Source organism: Lagenorhynchus albirostris, chromosome 2 (genome assembly GCF_949774975.1).
Source record: "Lagenorhynchus albirostris chromosome 2, mLagAlb1.1, whole genome shotgun sequence".
Lineage (NCBI taxonomy): Eukaryota > Metazoa > Chordata > Mammalia > Artiodactyla > Delphinidae > Lagenorhynchus > Lagenorhynchus albirostris.
Genome location: NC_083096.1, coordinates 174,026,200 through 174,041,954, shown reverse-complemented (window position 1 = coordinate 174,041,954; position 15,755 = coordinate 174,026,200). Strand labels below are relative to the sequence as shown.

The following is a 15,755-nucleotide window of genomic DNA, read 5'->3' as shown; positions in this document are numbered from 1 at the left end:
TCCCCGTTAGATTGAGGGCTCCTGAAGGTAGGGACTGTTTCTCTTTTCTCTGGCTCCCACAACACTTCCTCCCTGCGGCGGTGGGCGGGGGGGTCCATCAACACGGGTAACCACTGGTGCCGGTAGTCCGTGAAGTGGGGTCAGGGTGGTGGCTGGAGCCAAAGGGGTCTGTCGGTCTGTCTAGTGGAGATTCCTGCCTGGCTTGTGTCACCCATCCTGGCCGACGGGGTTCCAGTAGGGCTGCCAGGAAGTTACCAGCACTGAGGTGAGGTGGAAAGAGGGTGGGGTGGGGGTGGGGGACCAAGAAGCCTGCCACCCGCCAGGGAAACAGGAGCCAGTGGCTAAATGCAGACACAAGGTCACGGTGCTGCGGGCCTGAGTCACTGCTCCTGGACGGCAGACCTCATTACCCACCCCCGCCCACCATTCCCCCCCCCCCCCCGCTTACCCCGTCCCTAAGGCATCACCCACACATGCACTGGATCCACTGACTTCAATGGCCGGGAGGGACCCTGAAAGGTCATCAAGGCCGTTCCCCTGTCTCTGTACATGTCTCTCCTTTCAGATCCCAGGGACAGAAGGAGCTTCAGAGATGATCCAATGCCTTGAATCCCATACCTGCCAGTGCACCCCAATCACTTGGAGGGACTCTCAACAAACACAGACTCTTCTCATGTACCCCAAGATTCTGATCTGGGGTCTAGGGAAGGGACCAGGAATCGGCTCCCATCAGGTCCCCACTCAGCCAGCCCACAGGCCAGTGTTCGGAAACCACTCATCACTCAGCAGGTATCTACTGAACACCTGCTATGTGCCGGGCACCGTTGAGGCTCTGGGGGACTCGTGATGAACGAGACAGAGATGGGGCCCTGCCGCCATGGCTCTCAGGCTCCCCTCATTGGACAGAAGGGGAAACTGAGGCTCCGAGTGGTGAAGGACCCATTAGGGGTGGGAGAGCTGCTCGGGCATCAAGCTCTCACCCTTCACTGCTTGATGCGGGAGAGGGAGAAGCTGGGGGCTGGCATGAGGGGGAAATGGCTTTGGGAGGGACTTGCCACCAGCACCATGTCCCTTTGCTTCCCTCTTCCCAGTTTCCTGATGCTCACAGGGCCGGAGGTGAGGGTGTGGACGTGCGGTGCTGGCTGACCGGCCGATGCCAGCTATGAGTTGGAGCGAGCAGCTGCCCGAGACCAGAGACGGGTTTGGGATGTCAACAGGGCGGCCAATTATCCTGTTACTGTACACAGGTTGGGGCAGCCGAGGCAACGGTGGGCCCAGGTCCACGCAGAGCAGCAGCCCACCGCTCACAACACACACGTGCTCCCAGTTGGGAGTAACTTGGCTGACATCTAGGGGCAGAGGGTGGCTCAGGGCCTCAGGATTTTAACAAGTCATTGAAGGGCCATCATGATTTTCAGAAAGGGGGCTTTGTCTGGAAGAGCGGGGGGGGGGGGGCTTGTCCCAGATCTCTTGCCCAAATCTTCTAAAAGTGGTATCAGGCACAAATCCTCTGCTTTGTGCCCAAACCCTTGCCCTGAAGGCTTAAGCCACAGGTGCTGGAGGAGCTCTGGGAAGAGGGAGAGCCACAGAATCGAAGTCTGGGTTCAGCCTCTGCTTTGTGACCTTAGATGAGTGACTGCACCTCTCTGATCCTCCATTATTATCTGCAAAATGGTGATACTGTGCCTGACCCGCAAGGGTGCTGGGAGGATGAACTGGGTTCCAGACCTAGTGTGCATGTTCCTACATTCCGTTCGGGTGGGACAGGGTCTGTGGCATTTACGTAGAAGCCCCAAGCAGAGCCACTGCCCCTTGGGTGCTGTGGTTTGAGGCAGTCTTCTCAGACTGGAGGGTCTGGACATGAGGATCTAGCCCAATTCCCTTCCCCCGCTCCAGCTCGTCGGCCCCCTCCCCAGCTCTGAGCAAGGCAGGTCTTCAAGGCAGGACCTCGGAGAGGTGTGAAGCCTTTGGAGTCAGGCAAACCTGGATGGAACTTTTGACTTTGTGCCTCAGCCTCTGTGACCCTGGGCAAGCAAGCAGCCTCAATTCTCCGAAGCTCCGTTTTTTTTATTTAAATATTCATTTATTTATTTATTACTTATTCCTTTATTTTGGCCGGGCCGTGTCTTAGTTGTGGCACTCAGAATCTTGGTTGTGGCACGTGGGATCTTTAGTTGCAATGTGCGGACTTCTTAGTTGTGGCATGCATGCGGGATCTAGTTCCGTGACCAGGGAGCAAACCCTGGCCCCCTGCACTGGGAGCGTGGAGTCTTACCCACTGGACCACCAGGGAAGTTCTGAAACTCCATTTCTTTAAAATGGCCTAACACTGCCCACCCCGCTGGGTTTCTCTGAGCACTCACTGATTTGGAGGAGGGTTGAGCACAGTGCCTGGCATATAGCAAAGGTGCAGTAATGATAGCACCCCTCCCCTATGGGTCCTTCTCCTCTTCCTTCTCTGCTCTTTCAAACCCCTCCCATGCCCAGCTCTGAGAACCCAGAGCCCTGACCTTCAGCCCCTGCAGATGACCCCTCACCACCCTGCTGTGTCATGAGCTTCCCCCTCCCAGGCCCTGTGTACCCCAGCCGGTAGCTGGGTTGGGTGCCACCCGCCTCTGTGTGGCTCTGGTAGGTTGGGGAGCCCCTGCCCCTCGTCCCTCCTGGCTGCTCTGGCCTGCACCACTCAGCTAGCCGGGGCAGTTCCAGTTGGTTTGTCAAGGACATTCTTAATGGCCAGGGTAAACCCCGGCGGGGTGGGGCGGGAAGGGGGGGGCAGGATGTTGATTGGTGGAACACACACCTGTCCAGGTGCACCTGAGCTGCAAGCAAAGGAGTCTCTGTCAGAGGAGGGCTGGCTGGGGCCACAGCAGAGTGGACTGACAAAGGTGAGGGGCCGCCGGGTGCAGAGCTGGGGCAGGGACTTGGATGGAACCTGCCAGGACCAGGGCAGGCAGGGCAGGAGCAGGAAGCTGCGGGGCAATGAGCCAGCACCTCCTTTGGACCCTCACGGCTTCTCCTTCTGGGCCTGGGGTTTTCCTGACTCTGGCCTGAGCCGAGGGGTTGGAGGCTCAGGGATGGGCATGGGGAGTCAGAGTGGTCCATGGGGACCCCACAGTGAGACAGTGACTCCCCTGGGCAAGGAGACTGCTCTGAGCAGTGGGAGCAGACAAGCGTCCAGGGAGGGTAGGAGTGGCAGGCACAGGATGGGGAAGGGGGCTCTGAGCCTGGGGCCCAGCCTTGATCAACCTGCTGCTGGACATGTAGGGGACAGCTAGGAGCCACTGCCCTCATCCTAAACATTAACACACACACTCGCACCCTCGGGGTCACCCCCTCAGGAATGAAGGCACACCAGACCCACGTCCCCTCCTGAAAATGCCACCTTTCCCTTCTATCTGGGAAGTAGATATTGGAAGGGCCCAGTGGCTGGGTAAGGGTGTTGGAGCAGCTCACCAAGGGTCCGTCTGCCTGTCCACTCCCTCAGGGGCCTGATGGAGGAGCTGGTAGGGCTTCGTGAGGGCTCCTCGGGGAATCCTGTGACACTTCAGGAGCTATGGGGCCCGTGTCCCCGCATCCGCCGAGGCATCCGAGGTGACAGCTAGGTTCCCTTCTGCTCCCTGCCGAAAACCCCTCGGGACATCACCCTCCCCGGGTCCGCCTCCCCACCCACCTTGGAGCCCAAGAGCTGCCCCCATCCTGGGCGGCAGGGAGGGTGGGGATCTCTCTGCCAGTCTGTGGGACAGATGTGCTAGAGGTCTGCTCTCTGCCTTTTGGGAACGCAGCCTGATCACTCCGCCGGGGACCTTGCTAGGGGCCCAGTGGGTGCTCTCTGGCCTGACACCAGGACAGCCCCACCGGTCCTCGGACAACAGAGCAGTCTCTCTAGACTCTCGTGTCCTCTAAGCTATGTCCCCTGCGGAGATGCTGGAGAAAGTGTAGTTTCCAGTTCTCCCTCCACACCCTGCCCCCTCTGTCATTCTTCCATAAGTACCTCAGGAAGGGGCAGGGGTGGGGAGGGTGGGTAGGTCAAAGGCTCCCTCCTGGCGGGGCCAATAGGCCTGGCGCCCACTGTGCTGCCACCTTCACTTGCACAAATCCTGCTGTCTCTCACGTGAGGAAGAGCCCCCTCCCAGCTTCCCTGGATTCGACCACCTGGCCCCAGCCCCACACAGCCCCTGCCCCCCGCCCCCGCCCCGTGCCCTCACTGGGCCCTGGGCTACCACCCGACGCCCCTGCCCCAGGTGGCCTCGAGTGGTTGAAGCAGAAGCTGTTCCGCATGGGTGAGGACTGGTACTTCCTGATGACCCTCGGGGTGCTCATGGCCCTGATCAGCTACACCATGAGCTTCACTGTCGGCCGTGTGGTCCGAGGTAACCCCTCCCCGGCATGCACGCCTGCTCTGGACCCGGGGCTTTCGAGCACGCTTTCGGGATGCCAGATGGGCCGCCAGGTGCAGCGGGGGTGGGGGAGGGCTCTGGGTGGGGAGGAGGCCTGGGTCTGGTCCTGGCCTTGCTCTTGACTTGCTGTGTGACCCTGGGCAGGCTCCTGCCCCTCTCTGGGCCTCAGTCTCCTCATCTGCCCAATGAGTGAAAGACCAAATAGTCCTTCTTCCTCTGAGCTCTATGCCCACCGCTTCCTGCCGCCCCTGCTCCCTTCTCCTCCCTCCTTGCTCTCAGCTCAGTAACTGTGGGGGAGAACACTTGTCTAGACCACCAGGCATAGAACGTTCTCTCCCCATGCTTCGGCAGGCTCTCTCCACCCTGAGGTCTCCCTGGAAGAGGGGGCACGGGGCAGGAAGTGTCTAACACACCTTCTCTGGGAGACTTGCTCAGGTGGCATTATGAGGACCTGCCATGCACCAGACCTCATCTGAGAGCCCATTTGACAGATGGGGAAACAGAGGCTCAGAGATGTTGAATGGCTTGCAAAAGGTCACTCAGCTAGGGAGTGGCAACACTGGGATGTGATCCAGGGTCCTACTCTTGCCTCCTCTTGGGGATCTGCCACTTACTGGGTGGTCCTGGGCCACCGCCCTCTGAGCCTCCATTTCCTGGCCAGCAAGTGGGCGCCTGAGGGCTGCAGAGCCCGTGGATGGCTCCCTGACTCCCAGCTGTTCCCAGCACACAAGTGGCTGTACCGGGAGATTGGGGACAGCCACCTACTCCGGTATCTCTCCTGGACCGTGTACCCTGTGGCCCTGGTCTCCTTCTCCTCAGGCTTTTCCCAGAGCATCACGCCCTTCTCGGGAGGTAAGCCCATCGCCCCACCACTCACCTGTTGGCCTTGCCCCACAGTGCCCACTGCCCAAAGCCTTTTCCTGTCCTTCGGGGCTCCTGATGGGGGGAGGCAGGAAACAGTAACCCCACTTCACAGCCAGAGAAGCCAGGCTCAGAAGAGTTGTGTAAGTTGCCTGAAGTCACACAGTGAGAAGAACAGATCTTTTTTTTTTTTATAAATTTATTTATTTATTTTTGGCTGTGTTGGGTCTTCGTTGCTGCGTGCGGGCTTTCTCTAGTTGCAGCGAGCGGGGGCTACTCTTCGTTGCGTTGTTCGGGCTTCTCATTGTCGTGGCTTCTCTTGTTGTGGAGCACGGGCTCTAGGCACGCAGGCTTCAGTAGTTGTGGCACGTGGGCTCAGTAGTTGTGGCGCATGGGCTTAGTTGCTCTGCGGCATGTGGGATCTTCCCGGATCAGGGCTCAAACCCGTGTCCCTTGCATTGGCAGGCGGATTCTTAACCACTGCGCCACCAGGGAAGCCCCAGAAGGACAGATCTTGCTTGACTCGGGTCACTGTTGGCTCTGCTCCCTTTCTGAGGGCTCCTCTGGGCCGGCACCATGGCTCCCCAGGGAGGGGCTCACGGAGGGGCGCATCTCTTCCAGGCCTCTCAGCTCTGCTTTCAGCTCCAGGCCAGCCGCACAGGGGAGCTGCAGGGATGCATCTGGGTGGCCTGAGATTCTCTCCTAGGTTCCCCCCATCCTGCAATAGCTGACTGGCAGGACCAGCTGGAAGAACGTAGGCAATTCACATCCCCTCTCTGACCCGCAGCTCCCTCATCTGCAAAATGAGTTTAGGAATCCTAACTCACAGGGTTTAGGAGAGCTGATGAGATCACGATGTGAAGCCCTGTGCAGGGTAAAGCGATAAGGGTTTATCTAGATATTGTCCCTCCTCTTCCTCCCTACCCCCACCCCGTCCATCCATCCCCTGCCAAGGTTCTGGAATTCCGGAGCTGAAGACCATCCTGTCGGGCGTGGTCTTGGAGGACTACCTGGATATCAAGAACTTCGGGGCCAAGGTGGTGGGCCTCACCTGCACCCTGGCCACGGGCAGCACCATCTTCCTGGGCAAAGTGGTATGGACGGGCATGAGAGCACCCCACCCCGTCCCACCCTGCCCTCCTGCCCCCTCTGCCTTTTCTCCATCCCCACCGAAGCTAGGTCGGGGGAACTCAGACCAGGGCCTGCCTTCGCAGTGCTCCGTCTTGGGGAGGAGACAGGCCAGGTCCCCAGAGTATGACAAAGGAACTGGGGAGATGGAGGCATAGGGAGTGGGTGGGACGGCTGAGCTGTCTCTGGATGAGGCTCCCTCTACCCCCAACCCTGGGCCCGGAGCGGGAGGAAGGAGAGGAGCAAGGGCCCCGGCTCCCCGCAAGGGGCGGACCCTGTGCCCTGTGCGCACACCTCCTCTGGCAGGGCCCCTTCGTGCACCTGTCTGTGATGATCGCTGCCTACCTGGGCCGCCTGCGCACCAAGGCCATTGGGGAGTCTGAGGTAAGGGGCTCATGGGCCCCCCCTGCTTGGAGGAAAGAGACGGAGGGGAGGGCGGGGGCTGACTCTCAGCGCGGGACTCCGGATCCCCCCAGAACAAGAGCAAGCAAAACGAAATGCTGGTGGCGGCAGCGGCGGTGGGCGTGGCCACAGTGTTCGCAGCGCCCTTCAGCGGTGAGGCCCTCCCCCTGCACCCCGGGCTCCCACCCCCGACCCCCAGTCCCTCCCCTGGCGGACTGACCAGCTCGCTCCTCCGCCCAGTGGAGGAACCCGCAGGGAGGATGGCGGCTAATCTGGTCTTGGTTGTTACTTCAGTCTTACCGGGAGGGCAGAGCCGCCCCAGGGTGGAGGTGGGGGTGGGCGTCGAGATGCTTCACGGTCACATTAGACAGACTTGGGTTTGAAACTCAGCTCGCCTTGCGTGACCCTGGGCCGGTGAGTTCAGTCCTCAGCCTCATTTCCTCATCTGTAAAATGGGGATTGTAATCGTCCCCACCCCAAAGGCTGTTGTAAGGTTTGGGATGGCCGAGAGGAGCGCCTACAAGCCTGTTCCCTGGGCAGGGGGCTCCCGCCCTGCCCTCCTCTCCCCTCAGCTCAGAACCAAAGAGAAGGGGTGGCCCTGTCTGTTCGGGCTGTGGGAGAGCAGGACGGGAGTGGTCAGGGCGCTGGGATGGGCGTGGTGGTGTCTGTCGAAGCTCAGTGTTGCCCCCAGGCGTCCTGTTCAGCATCGAGGTCATGTCCTCCCACTTCTCGGTCTGGGATTACTGGAGGGGCTTCTTCGCTGCCACCTGTGGGGCCTTCATGTTCCGCCTCCTGGCTGTCTTCAACAGCGAGCAGGGTGAGCCCCGCCCTAGACCCTGCCCCCTGCCCCGCCTTCCCTCCCTCCTCCCTCCTCCCCCCTCCCCTCCCTTCTCCCCTCTCTCTTCCCTTTTCCCTCCTCCTCCCCTTCCTCTCCCTCCTCCCTCCTTTCTCCTGTCTCTTCTCTTCTTCCTCTCCGCTCCCCTCCTTCTACAAGTGTGGAAACGAATTGACCTGGATTGGGCATGAAGGATGGGAGCCCCGAGGGTAGAAGGGGGAGGCAGGGCCAGGGAAAGGGTATCTGGGGGCAGGACGTGGCAGCACCTCCACTCCTGCCTGTTAATTCTGAGCCTTCGGTTTGGCTGGGGTAGGAGTGTGGTCCCTGATCCCCACTCCCCTCCTTTCCCAGAGACCATCACCTCCCTCTACAAGACCAGTTTCCGGGTAGACGTCCCCTTTGACCTGCCAGAGATCTTCTTTTTTGTGGCGCTGGGGTGAGTGGATGACTCTAGCCCCTCAAGAGCCCAACTGGGGGCCTCCCCCAGCCTGAACTGCTGCCCTCGGTTCCGGCGAGGGGCTCTGGACTCCCCTCCCCTCCCTGCAGGGCCATCTGTGGCATCCTGAGCTGTGCTTACCTCTTCTGTCAGCGAACGTTCCTCGGCTTTGTCAAGACCAATCGGGTCCTCTCCAAACTGCTGGCCACCAGGTGGGCTCTGAATGGGGGCCAGGGACCCCGCAGGGTGATGCCCCTAGACTCTCCTGAGCCTTATATGGAGATCCCCACCCCTCACTAACACCCCTGTCCAGGTCCCCATAGTAACGGCTCCCCCACTTACTAGGCTCCCAACCCCAATATTTGAGCCCTCCCTCCCTCACTAACCTCCCTCCCCCTCACTGAACCTCTACTTTCCCGTGGAGCCCCAGGCCCCTTACTGAGCTCCCTCTCCGTCCCAACCTTGTCTGCCCCCTGGCGTTGGCATTTCAGAATCAGCCCTCCTCCACCTTGGCGGGTCCTGCCCTGGTCCCACCTGCCTGGCGGGCAGCCCGCCTGTGTCCCAAGCTCTCCTATGAGCCCCGACCCCTGCTTACCCGAGCGGTGTGGGGCTGACCCCCACCCGTCCCCTGCTCCTGTGCCTCTTTCTCCCGTCCCTGCCTCAGCGTCAGCCAGCAGGGTGGCGGCCCGCTCCGTGGGGTGGGGGGAGGGGAAGAGGACGGCTGGCACTGGAGCTGGCCCTCCGCCCCCACCCCACAGCAAGCCTCTGTATTCCGCTCTGGCGGCCTTGGTTCTCGCCTCCATCACCTATCCCCCTGGCGTGGGCCGCTTCATGGCTTCTCGGGTAAGGGGTGCTGAGCTGGGGTGGCCAGAGGGGGGAATGCCCAGTCGTTGTCCAACTTGTGCCCATCATCTCAATCCCCACAACGCCTATAAGGGGATGGCTGTGCAGCTCCAAGAGGGCCAGAGCCCTTCCCAAGGTCTCCCCCCAACAGGAAGTGGCAGATGAGGATTTGAAGCAGGGTCAGGCAGTGGGGGGGGTGGGGGTGGCAGGGACTGCTGCCCGGCCCTCACGCAGAACTCCAAGCTGCCCCCTTCTCCAGCTGTCCATGAGGGAGCATCTGGACTCACTGTTCGACAATAACTCGTGGGCGCTGATGACCCGGAACTCGTCCCCACCCTGGCCCTCGGAGCCCGACCCACAGAACCTATGGTTCGAATGGTACCACCCGCAGTTCACCATCTTTGGGACCCTCGCCTTCTTCCTGGTTATGAAGGTGGGCTCCCGGGGCCCCCAGGGATGTGCGCAGAGCTGAGGCCAGCCTTGGGTGGGATGGGGTACCTCCCCATAGCATGTACATAGCGCAGGGCCTAGGCCTTCATGCAGACTCCCTGGCCTGACCTCTGCCGCTGTGTGGTCCTGGGCAAGTTGCTTCAGCTCTCTGAGCCTCAGTTTCCTCGTCTTTAAAATGGGCTAGTTACTGTGCTTACATAAAGGAAGGTTGAGAGGGAAGAAAGGAGAGTCCCTGGCACAGTGCCAGGCACACAGTAGGCACTTTGCCAGGGTGGGGATCCTTCCCCTGGGCACACCTTCCCTCACACCAGATACTGGCGATGGGCATGTGCCTGGGCATCCTCCTTCTCCCTGGGAAACCCCCCTGCCCCCTGTCTTGTCCCTCCCTTGCCTACTCTTGTCCAGCTGCCTCTAACCTCTGCCCCCTCGGTACCCACCACCCACAGTTCTGGATGATAATTCTGGCCACCACGATCCCCATGCCCGCGGGGTACTTCATGCCCATATTTATCTTCGGTGAGTCTGGGGTGTTGAGGGGCTGAGAGACTCAGGGTTAGCGGGTCAGGGCCATGGCTCCTGGTCCACCCACCTCCCCAGGATGGTACTGAGGTTGATCCCCAGGGATGGAGGGCTGTGGGGACTGGGTCAGCCTGGCTCCCTGCCCTCACCCTAAATCTGCGACCAGGAGCTGCCATCGGGCGCCTCATAGGGGAGGCCCTCTCTGTTGCCTTCCCAGAGGGCATCGTGGCTGGAGGTGTCACCAACCCCATCATGCCTGGGGGGTATGCCCTGGCAGGTGAGTAAACCGGGTTCCCAGCGGACGGGCAAACATCGTGGGTCTGGGCTGGACCCGGAGAATCAGCCAGTAGCTCTGCAGGGCATGGGGAGATCATTAGCCTCCCAATGAGCCCCACCTTTCCCTGAGCCCCTCCCCTTAGGCTCCATTACTTTTTCTAGCTCCTGTCATGTCCCTGGTGCCCCTTCTTCCTTACTGCTCTTTCAAGCCCAGGCATAGGGCACTTCCAACAGTGGCCAATGTGTGGCCTCTGGACAATTCCCACCCCAGCCCATGGCCACAGTCACAGCAGCCTTGCCCTTTGCATGAAGCTGTCTCCTGGCCTGAGCCCCCCTCCCTGGCTCTGCCCCCTGCAGGGGCTGCGGCTTTCTCAGGGGCTGTGACCCACACCATCTCCACAGCATTGCTGGCCTTCGAGCTGACTGGCCAGATCGTGCACGCACTGCCTGTGCTGATGGCGGTGCTGGCGGCCAACGCCATCGCCCAGAGCTGCCAGCCTTCCTTCTACGACGGCACCATCATTGTCAAGAGACTGCCATACCTTCCGTGGATCCGGTGCCGAAAAATCAGGTGAGCGGCGTCTGCTCAGGCTGGCTGACTGAGGTGATGGTGTCTGGGTGGGCTGACCTTGGACATGGGTGAGCGTGGGAGGGGCCGACACAAGGCTGCTCCCTAGTCTCCATTCTCGCCAGCTCCCTGTGTGACCTTGGGGGAGTCCTTGGCCTCAGTGTCTTACTGGTCATCAGTCGGTCTCCACAACAGTAGGACAGATATTGCCCATTTGTCAGAAAGTGGGGCTCAGAGAGGTGCCACGTCTTGCTCCAGGTCACACAGAGAGTCAGCGCCAGCTCTGGGAGGCCCCACCCCTCCCCCTGCTCCTGCTCTGCTGTCCTCACTGGGGCGTTGGGAGCTGGAGGTGGGACTGGAATACTGCAATGGAAACGAGCTTTGAGGTCCTGACTCAACCAGACGGGGCCGAGCAGCCTCTGTCCCCAGAGAAGCAGGACTAAGAGGCTCTGAGAGCCCTGGGTCCAAGGCCCAGCTCCAAACATGTGCGAGTTGCCCCCTTCTCCAGACTCAGTTTCCCCATCTGTTAAATGGGGGTGGTTACTCCCGTGATTTTCAAACTTCAAAGCTCTTTTTTCCCTTTATGCCATAAAGCTTTTCTTCAAATGAAAGTCTCCAGCGATGGCTTCTGAATAAAACAGGTCAAAGTAGAGCTGGTCTGGGGGGAGATAGGGGTCCAGAGGGCATAGGCCAGCTGGTCCCCAGGTTCCTCCCTCCCTACCTTGGGGTGCTAGGAGCTGTTCATCCCAGGAATCTCTTAGACCCTGCCCACGCTGAAGAACCGGCAAAACTCCTCCCGGCTTGCCCCAGCTTGTCCAGGGGTCTGGATAACCCCCCACCCCAGGACCTGATGGGAGCATCCCTCTGCCCCAGCTCTCACCATGTAATTGTGGAGCACTTCATGAACTGTACCATCACCACGCTGGCCAAGGACACACCGCAGGAGGAGGTGGTCAAGGTCGTGACCTCCACAGACACTGCCGAGTACCCCCTGGTGGAGAGCACAGGTGCCCGACAGGAAGGGGGAGCACGAATGGGGAGGAGGCATTCCCTCTACCTTCCTCTTGGACCTGGGAGGGTCAGGCCCAGGAATGGGTAAGCAGGGCATTGTACCTATCAGGCACCTGGATCCAAAACCAGGCTCTGCAACTGTGTGACCTTGGGCAAGTCACTTCACCTCTCCGAGCCTCAGTTTCCTCATTGGTAAAATGGAGGTAATAGCCATCCTACTTGCAGAGCTTAGTCCTACAGTAGGATGATGGGAACACTACTAGGGCCTCCCAGAAGGCTCCTTCCCTCAGTCTCCCCTTCAGGCATTCCCCAACTGAGTCACCACCCTCAACCCTGTTGCCCTGAGAAAGACATCCTTTTAGAGAAAAATGAGTGGGGGCCCTTGTTAAAAGACACATAAGCTGAATTTTGGGAGAGAACCTAGCTAGAGCATCATTTCCCTCTAGGACAAGTACAGTATGAGTGGGAAAGATAAGCTGGGGGGTAGGGAGGGGACAGCCATGCCCCAGTCAGGGCCACTGTCAGCCCATTTGTCCCCTTTGTGCAAATGAAACAAAATGCACACTTGGCAGCATAGCACAGCTGGATTTTGATCCCCACTTGTCCTTTGGGCAGGTATCTTGTGCAGTGAGCAACCTGCACAACCGTATGGGTCATCCCTATACCTACCCCAAGAGGCATAAAGCTATTTATGAGCAGCCGAACTGTAGTAAATCCCTTAAGCTCTATGAACTGCAGTTGCCACATCTGGAAAATAGGGAGGACAGAGTTGTCAGAGGTTCTCATCCCAAAGGCCAGGCCCTTCTCCCCACCCAAATTGGGACACCTATAACATTATCCACAGAACACGCCAGATATCACACTTGAAAATACCTGCACGTGGGTGACCCCTCAAGAAGCTTCACCCCTTTGCTAGAACAAGACAGACTCCACTTCTACCCTTAGAGCCACAGAGTTCCCAACCAGCACAGGCCCAGCCTGTGGGACCTGCTGCTCATCCAAGAAACAGCTTTAATTGTTTTTGTTTTTAAACAGGGAGCCTTCGTATGTCCAGTTGTAAAGTTTTTATTTTACTGGACAAAAATCAAAACTATCAGGCTGTCCCTCAAAACGAAATACCTGCAGACTCCAGTGGTACCCTGCAGTGAGGCTCGCCAGGCCTCCAGCACACAGGAGGACCTCAGGACATGGCGGCCTTCCAGGTTCATGCCTTCACTGGGCTGAGCCAGTGCAACTTCCTATGGGAAACGAGGGACAAAGCCCAGCCCTGACGCACAGACAGTTTCATGCAGGTGTCCCAGACCTGCTCCTGCCTTGAGGCCCTGCCAGGTGGGGCATCTTGGGGTGGGCAGGTTACCTCCCGGCCCCCTGGCAGCCTTACCTGGCCACCCTCAGCTACCACTCCTCCACGTCAGAAGCTGAGTGACCTTGGGCAAGACAACTAATCTCTCTGTGCCTCTGAGCCTCGGTTTCCTCTCCTGTAAAATGGGTGATAATAGTTCCTGACCCATAGGTGCTGTATGTTCCCGAGAGTCATGAGAACACCCAGCATAGTTCTTGGCACATCGTAGCAGTCCAGTAAACGTAAGTTCCTTTTTCATAATGTGGCTTTTTTCCTCTCCCTCTCCACTTGTCCAGAGTCTCAGATGCTGGTGGGCACCGTGCGAAGGGCACACCTGGTGCAGGCCCTCCAGGCTGAGCCACCCTCCCGGGTTCCAGGACACCAGGTGAGTGCTCATATGAGGTGTGAGTAGAGGATGGGGAGTCAGCAGGGTTGTGAGGGGAGTGGCCAGCTGATAGCCTGTGGTTTGAGAGGGGCTGCCTGGGGAAGGGGGAGCTGTCCCAGGCCCCCATAACCCTTCCCCCATCCCCAGCAGTGTCTGCAGGACATCTTGGCTGGGGGCTGCCCCGTGGAGCCAGTGACCCTGAAGCTGTCCCCGGAGACCTCCCTGCACCAGGTAATGGGGAAATTTTTCGCTGTGGGCAGACAGGGGCCCTGGGATAGAGGGGAAGAGCCTGAGAGGGAAACTTGGCTCCAGCTTCCCGGACATGCTGTGTGGCTTTCTGTTCCTCCTGGGCCTGCATCCTCACCTGTGGAATGGGCATGCAGTTCCTGCCCTCTCTGTCTCTCAGTTCCAGGGCTGTTGGGATGATGCAGAGACTAGGGAAGAGGGAGAGCTTGGGAACCAGAAGATTCTGGATGGAAAGAAACAGTGGTTAAAAATATGTCTTTTCATCAAGGCACACATGGGTTTCAATTTCAGGTCTACCACATTCTGCCTGTGTGATCTTGGGCAAAGTACTTAATCACTCTGAACGCTGATCCCCTCCCCCCTGCAAGCACAGAGCCTGGCACATGGGTCATGGAGGGACAGAAACAGGTTGGGGACCTAAGGGTGGCCCCAACCCCTCGGTGCCAGTGGATGACGCCGGATGATGCTGAAAAACGGGTCCTTTCCACTAGTCCCTTGTGTGGACTCTGGGGACCCCTGGTGGTCACATTGGACATTGCGGGCCCAGGTCTTGGTCTCCCACCCACCATCACAGCTGTCCAGCCCTCCCAGGCTCAGAAACAAGGTGGGGTGGGCACCACTGGGACAGAGCCTGGCCCGGGCCTTCACCTCTGCTCAAAGCTGCCAAGCTAGGAAGAAACTGAAGCCAGAGGGTTCGGGTGGGTGCCACCTATCCTCCAGTGTTTCCTAACCGCCCCCCCTGCAGGCACACAACCTCTTCGAGCTGTTGAACCTTCAGTCCCTCTTCGTGACATCTCAGGGCAGAGCTGTGGGCTTCGTGTCTTGGGTGGAGGTACCATGGTCCCGAGGGTGGAGCAAAGGGGAGGAGCCATGCTCGAACAGGCTGGGGAGGTGGGGGGGGCACCAAAATTCTGCCATCAAATTTGGAGGGGACCTGGGACTTCCCTGGTGGTCCCGTGGTTAAGATTCTGCTCTTCCACTGCAGGGGGCGTGGGTTCGATCCCTGGTCGGGGAACTAAGATCCCACATGCCGCACAGTGTGGCCAAAAAAAAAAAAAAACTTGGAGGGGCCTCATGGGAATCTGATGAGCCTCACTTCCTGGCCAGAGTAGCCAGCCACTTGGTCCAGCTACCTCTACCTTATTTTGTGGCCAGCCCTGCCATTCTCTGGGCCTCAATGATCTGATCTATGCAATAGGGAGGCACTGGCTCTAAAATTCACTCCAGAATCAACCCTTAGGGGAGTCAAACTATACTGGCGCCCCCCACTTGCAATCTCCTCTACATCCTCCCCACTCTGTTCTCCGTTCTAGTTGAAGAAAGCAATTTCCAACCTGACAAACCCTCCGGCCCCAAAGTGAGCCAGCCTGGCAAGATGAAACAGGGCCCCTCAGCTGCCCTGGTGAAGGAGATGGGGCAGAGACCCTGCCTCTCTCCCCCCCCATCATAACGCACCCCTCCCCTCCAGCCCAGCTCAACTCTTCGGCGAAGTAGGCAGCTAAGCTAGCACTGAAGAGGCCCCATAGTCACCACGTCCCACTCTCAATGAAACAAGAGCTACCTGCCTTGAAGGACAAATTCCCCTCTGGACAGAACTCAGAACGCAAGACAGCAGAAAACCAGCATATGGTGGGGGCTCCATGAAAGGATCAAATTCATGAATGAAGACATTGGGATATTCTGTCGCCAAGGGCACGCAGAGATGCCCTCTGAGGGTTGTATGACTCCCAAACGGAGGCTCCTGAGAAAAAATAAAGCTGATTGCCAGAGCCGTCTGTCCCTCATCTCAGCATCCAGGGTGTTATCTTGCCACCTCAGCAAGGCCACATGCGCCGGCCCTGAGTGAGCTCTTGGGGGCCCCCTGGTGGTCATGTGGGCCTTGCAGGCCTGGTTTCCCACGCCTCCTCATGTCCCCCTTCCTGGCAGGGAGTTATGAAAGCAGGTTCCCACCAGGTCTTATGATGCCTGTCGTCATGTGTTAGCACGACCCTGTGGCCCAGTTTCCCTCACTCCAGCAGCCTCAGCCTCCTCCTTGGCTGAGCCAGGGTTGACACAG

The 15,755-nt window shown here is 59.1% G+C and overlaps 1 protein-coding gene across 1 annotated transcript; it reads left to right on the top strand.

Moving 5' to 3' along the window:
• The first annotated feature begins 513 nt into the window (after window positions 1–513).
• On the top strand, window positions 514–15,483 carry LOC132516370 (chloride channel protein ClC-Ka). Its single transcript, XM_060142812.1, has 21 exons — window positions 514–789; window positions 2,809–2,885; window positions 3,485–3,591; window positions 4,242–4,370; window positions 5,121–5,249; window positions 6,213–6,352; window positions 6,693–6,770; window positions 6,863–6,941; window positions 7,480–7,605; window positions 7,975–8,059; window positions 8,170–8,271; window positions 8,818–8,902; window positions 9,162–9,335; window positions 9,799–9,868; window positions 10,038–10,148; window positions 10,505–10,718; window positions 11,589–11,722; window positions 13,365–13,453; window positions 13,601–13,684; window positions 14,445–14,531; window positions 15,013–15,483. The coding sequence occupies exons 3-21, from the start codon at window positions 3,492–3,494 to the stop codon at window positions 15,058–15,060; spliced, it is 2,064 nt and encodes a 687-aa protein (XP_059998795.1). The 5' UTR covers window positions 514–789; window positions 2,809–2,885; window positions 3,485–3,491; the 3' UTR covers window positions 15,061–15,483.
• The last annotated feature ends 272 nt before the right edge of the window (window positions 15,484–15,755 follow it).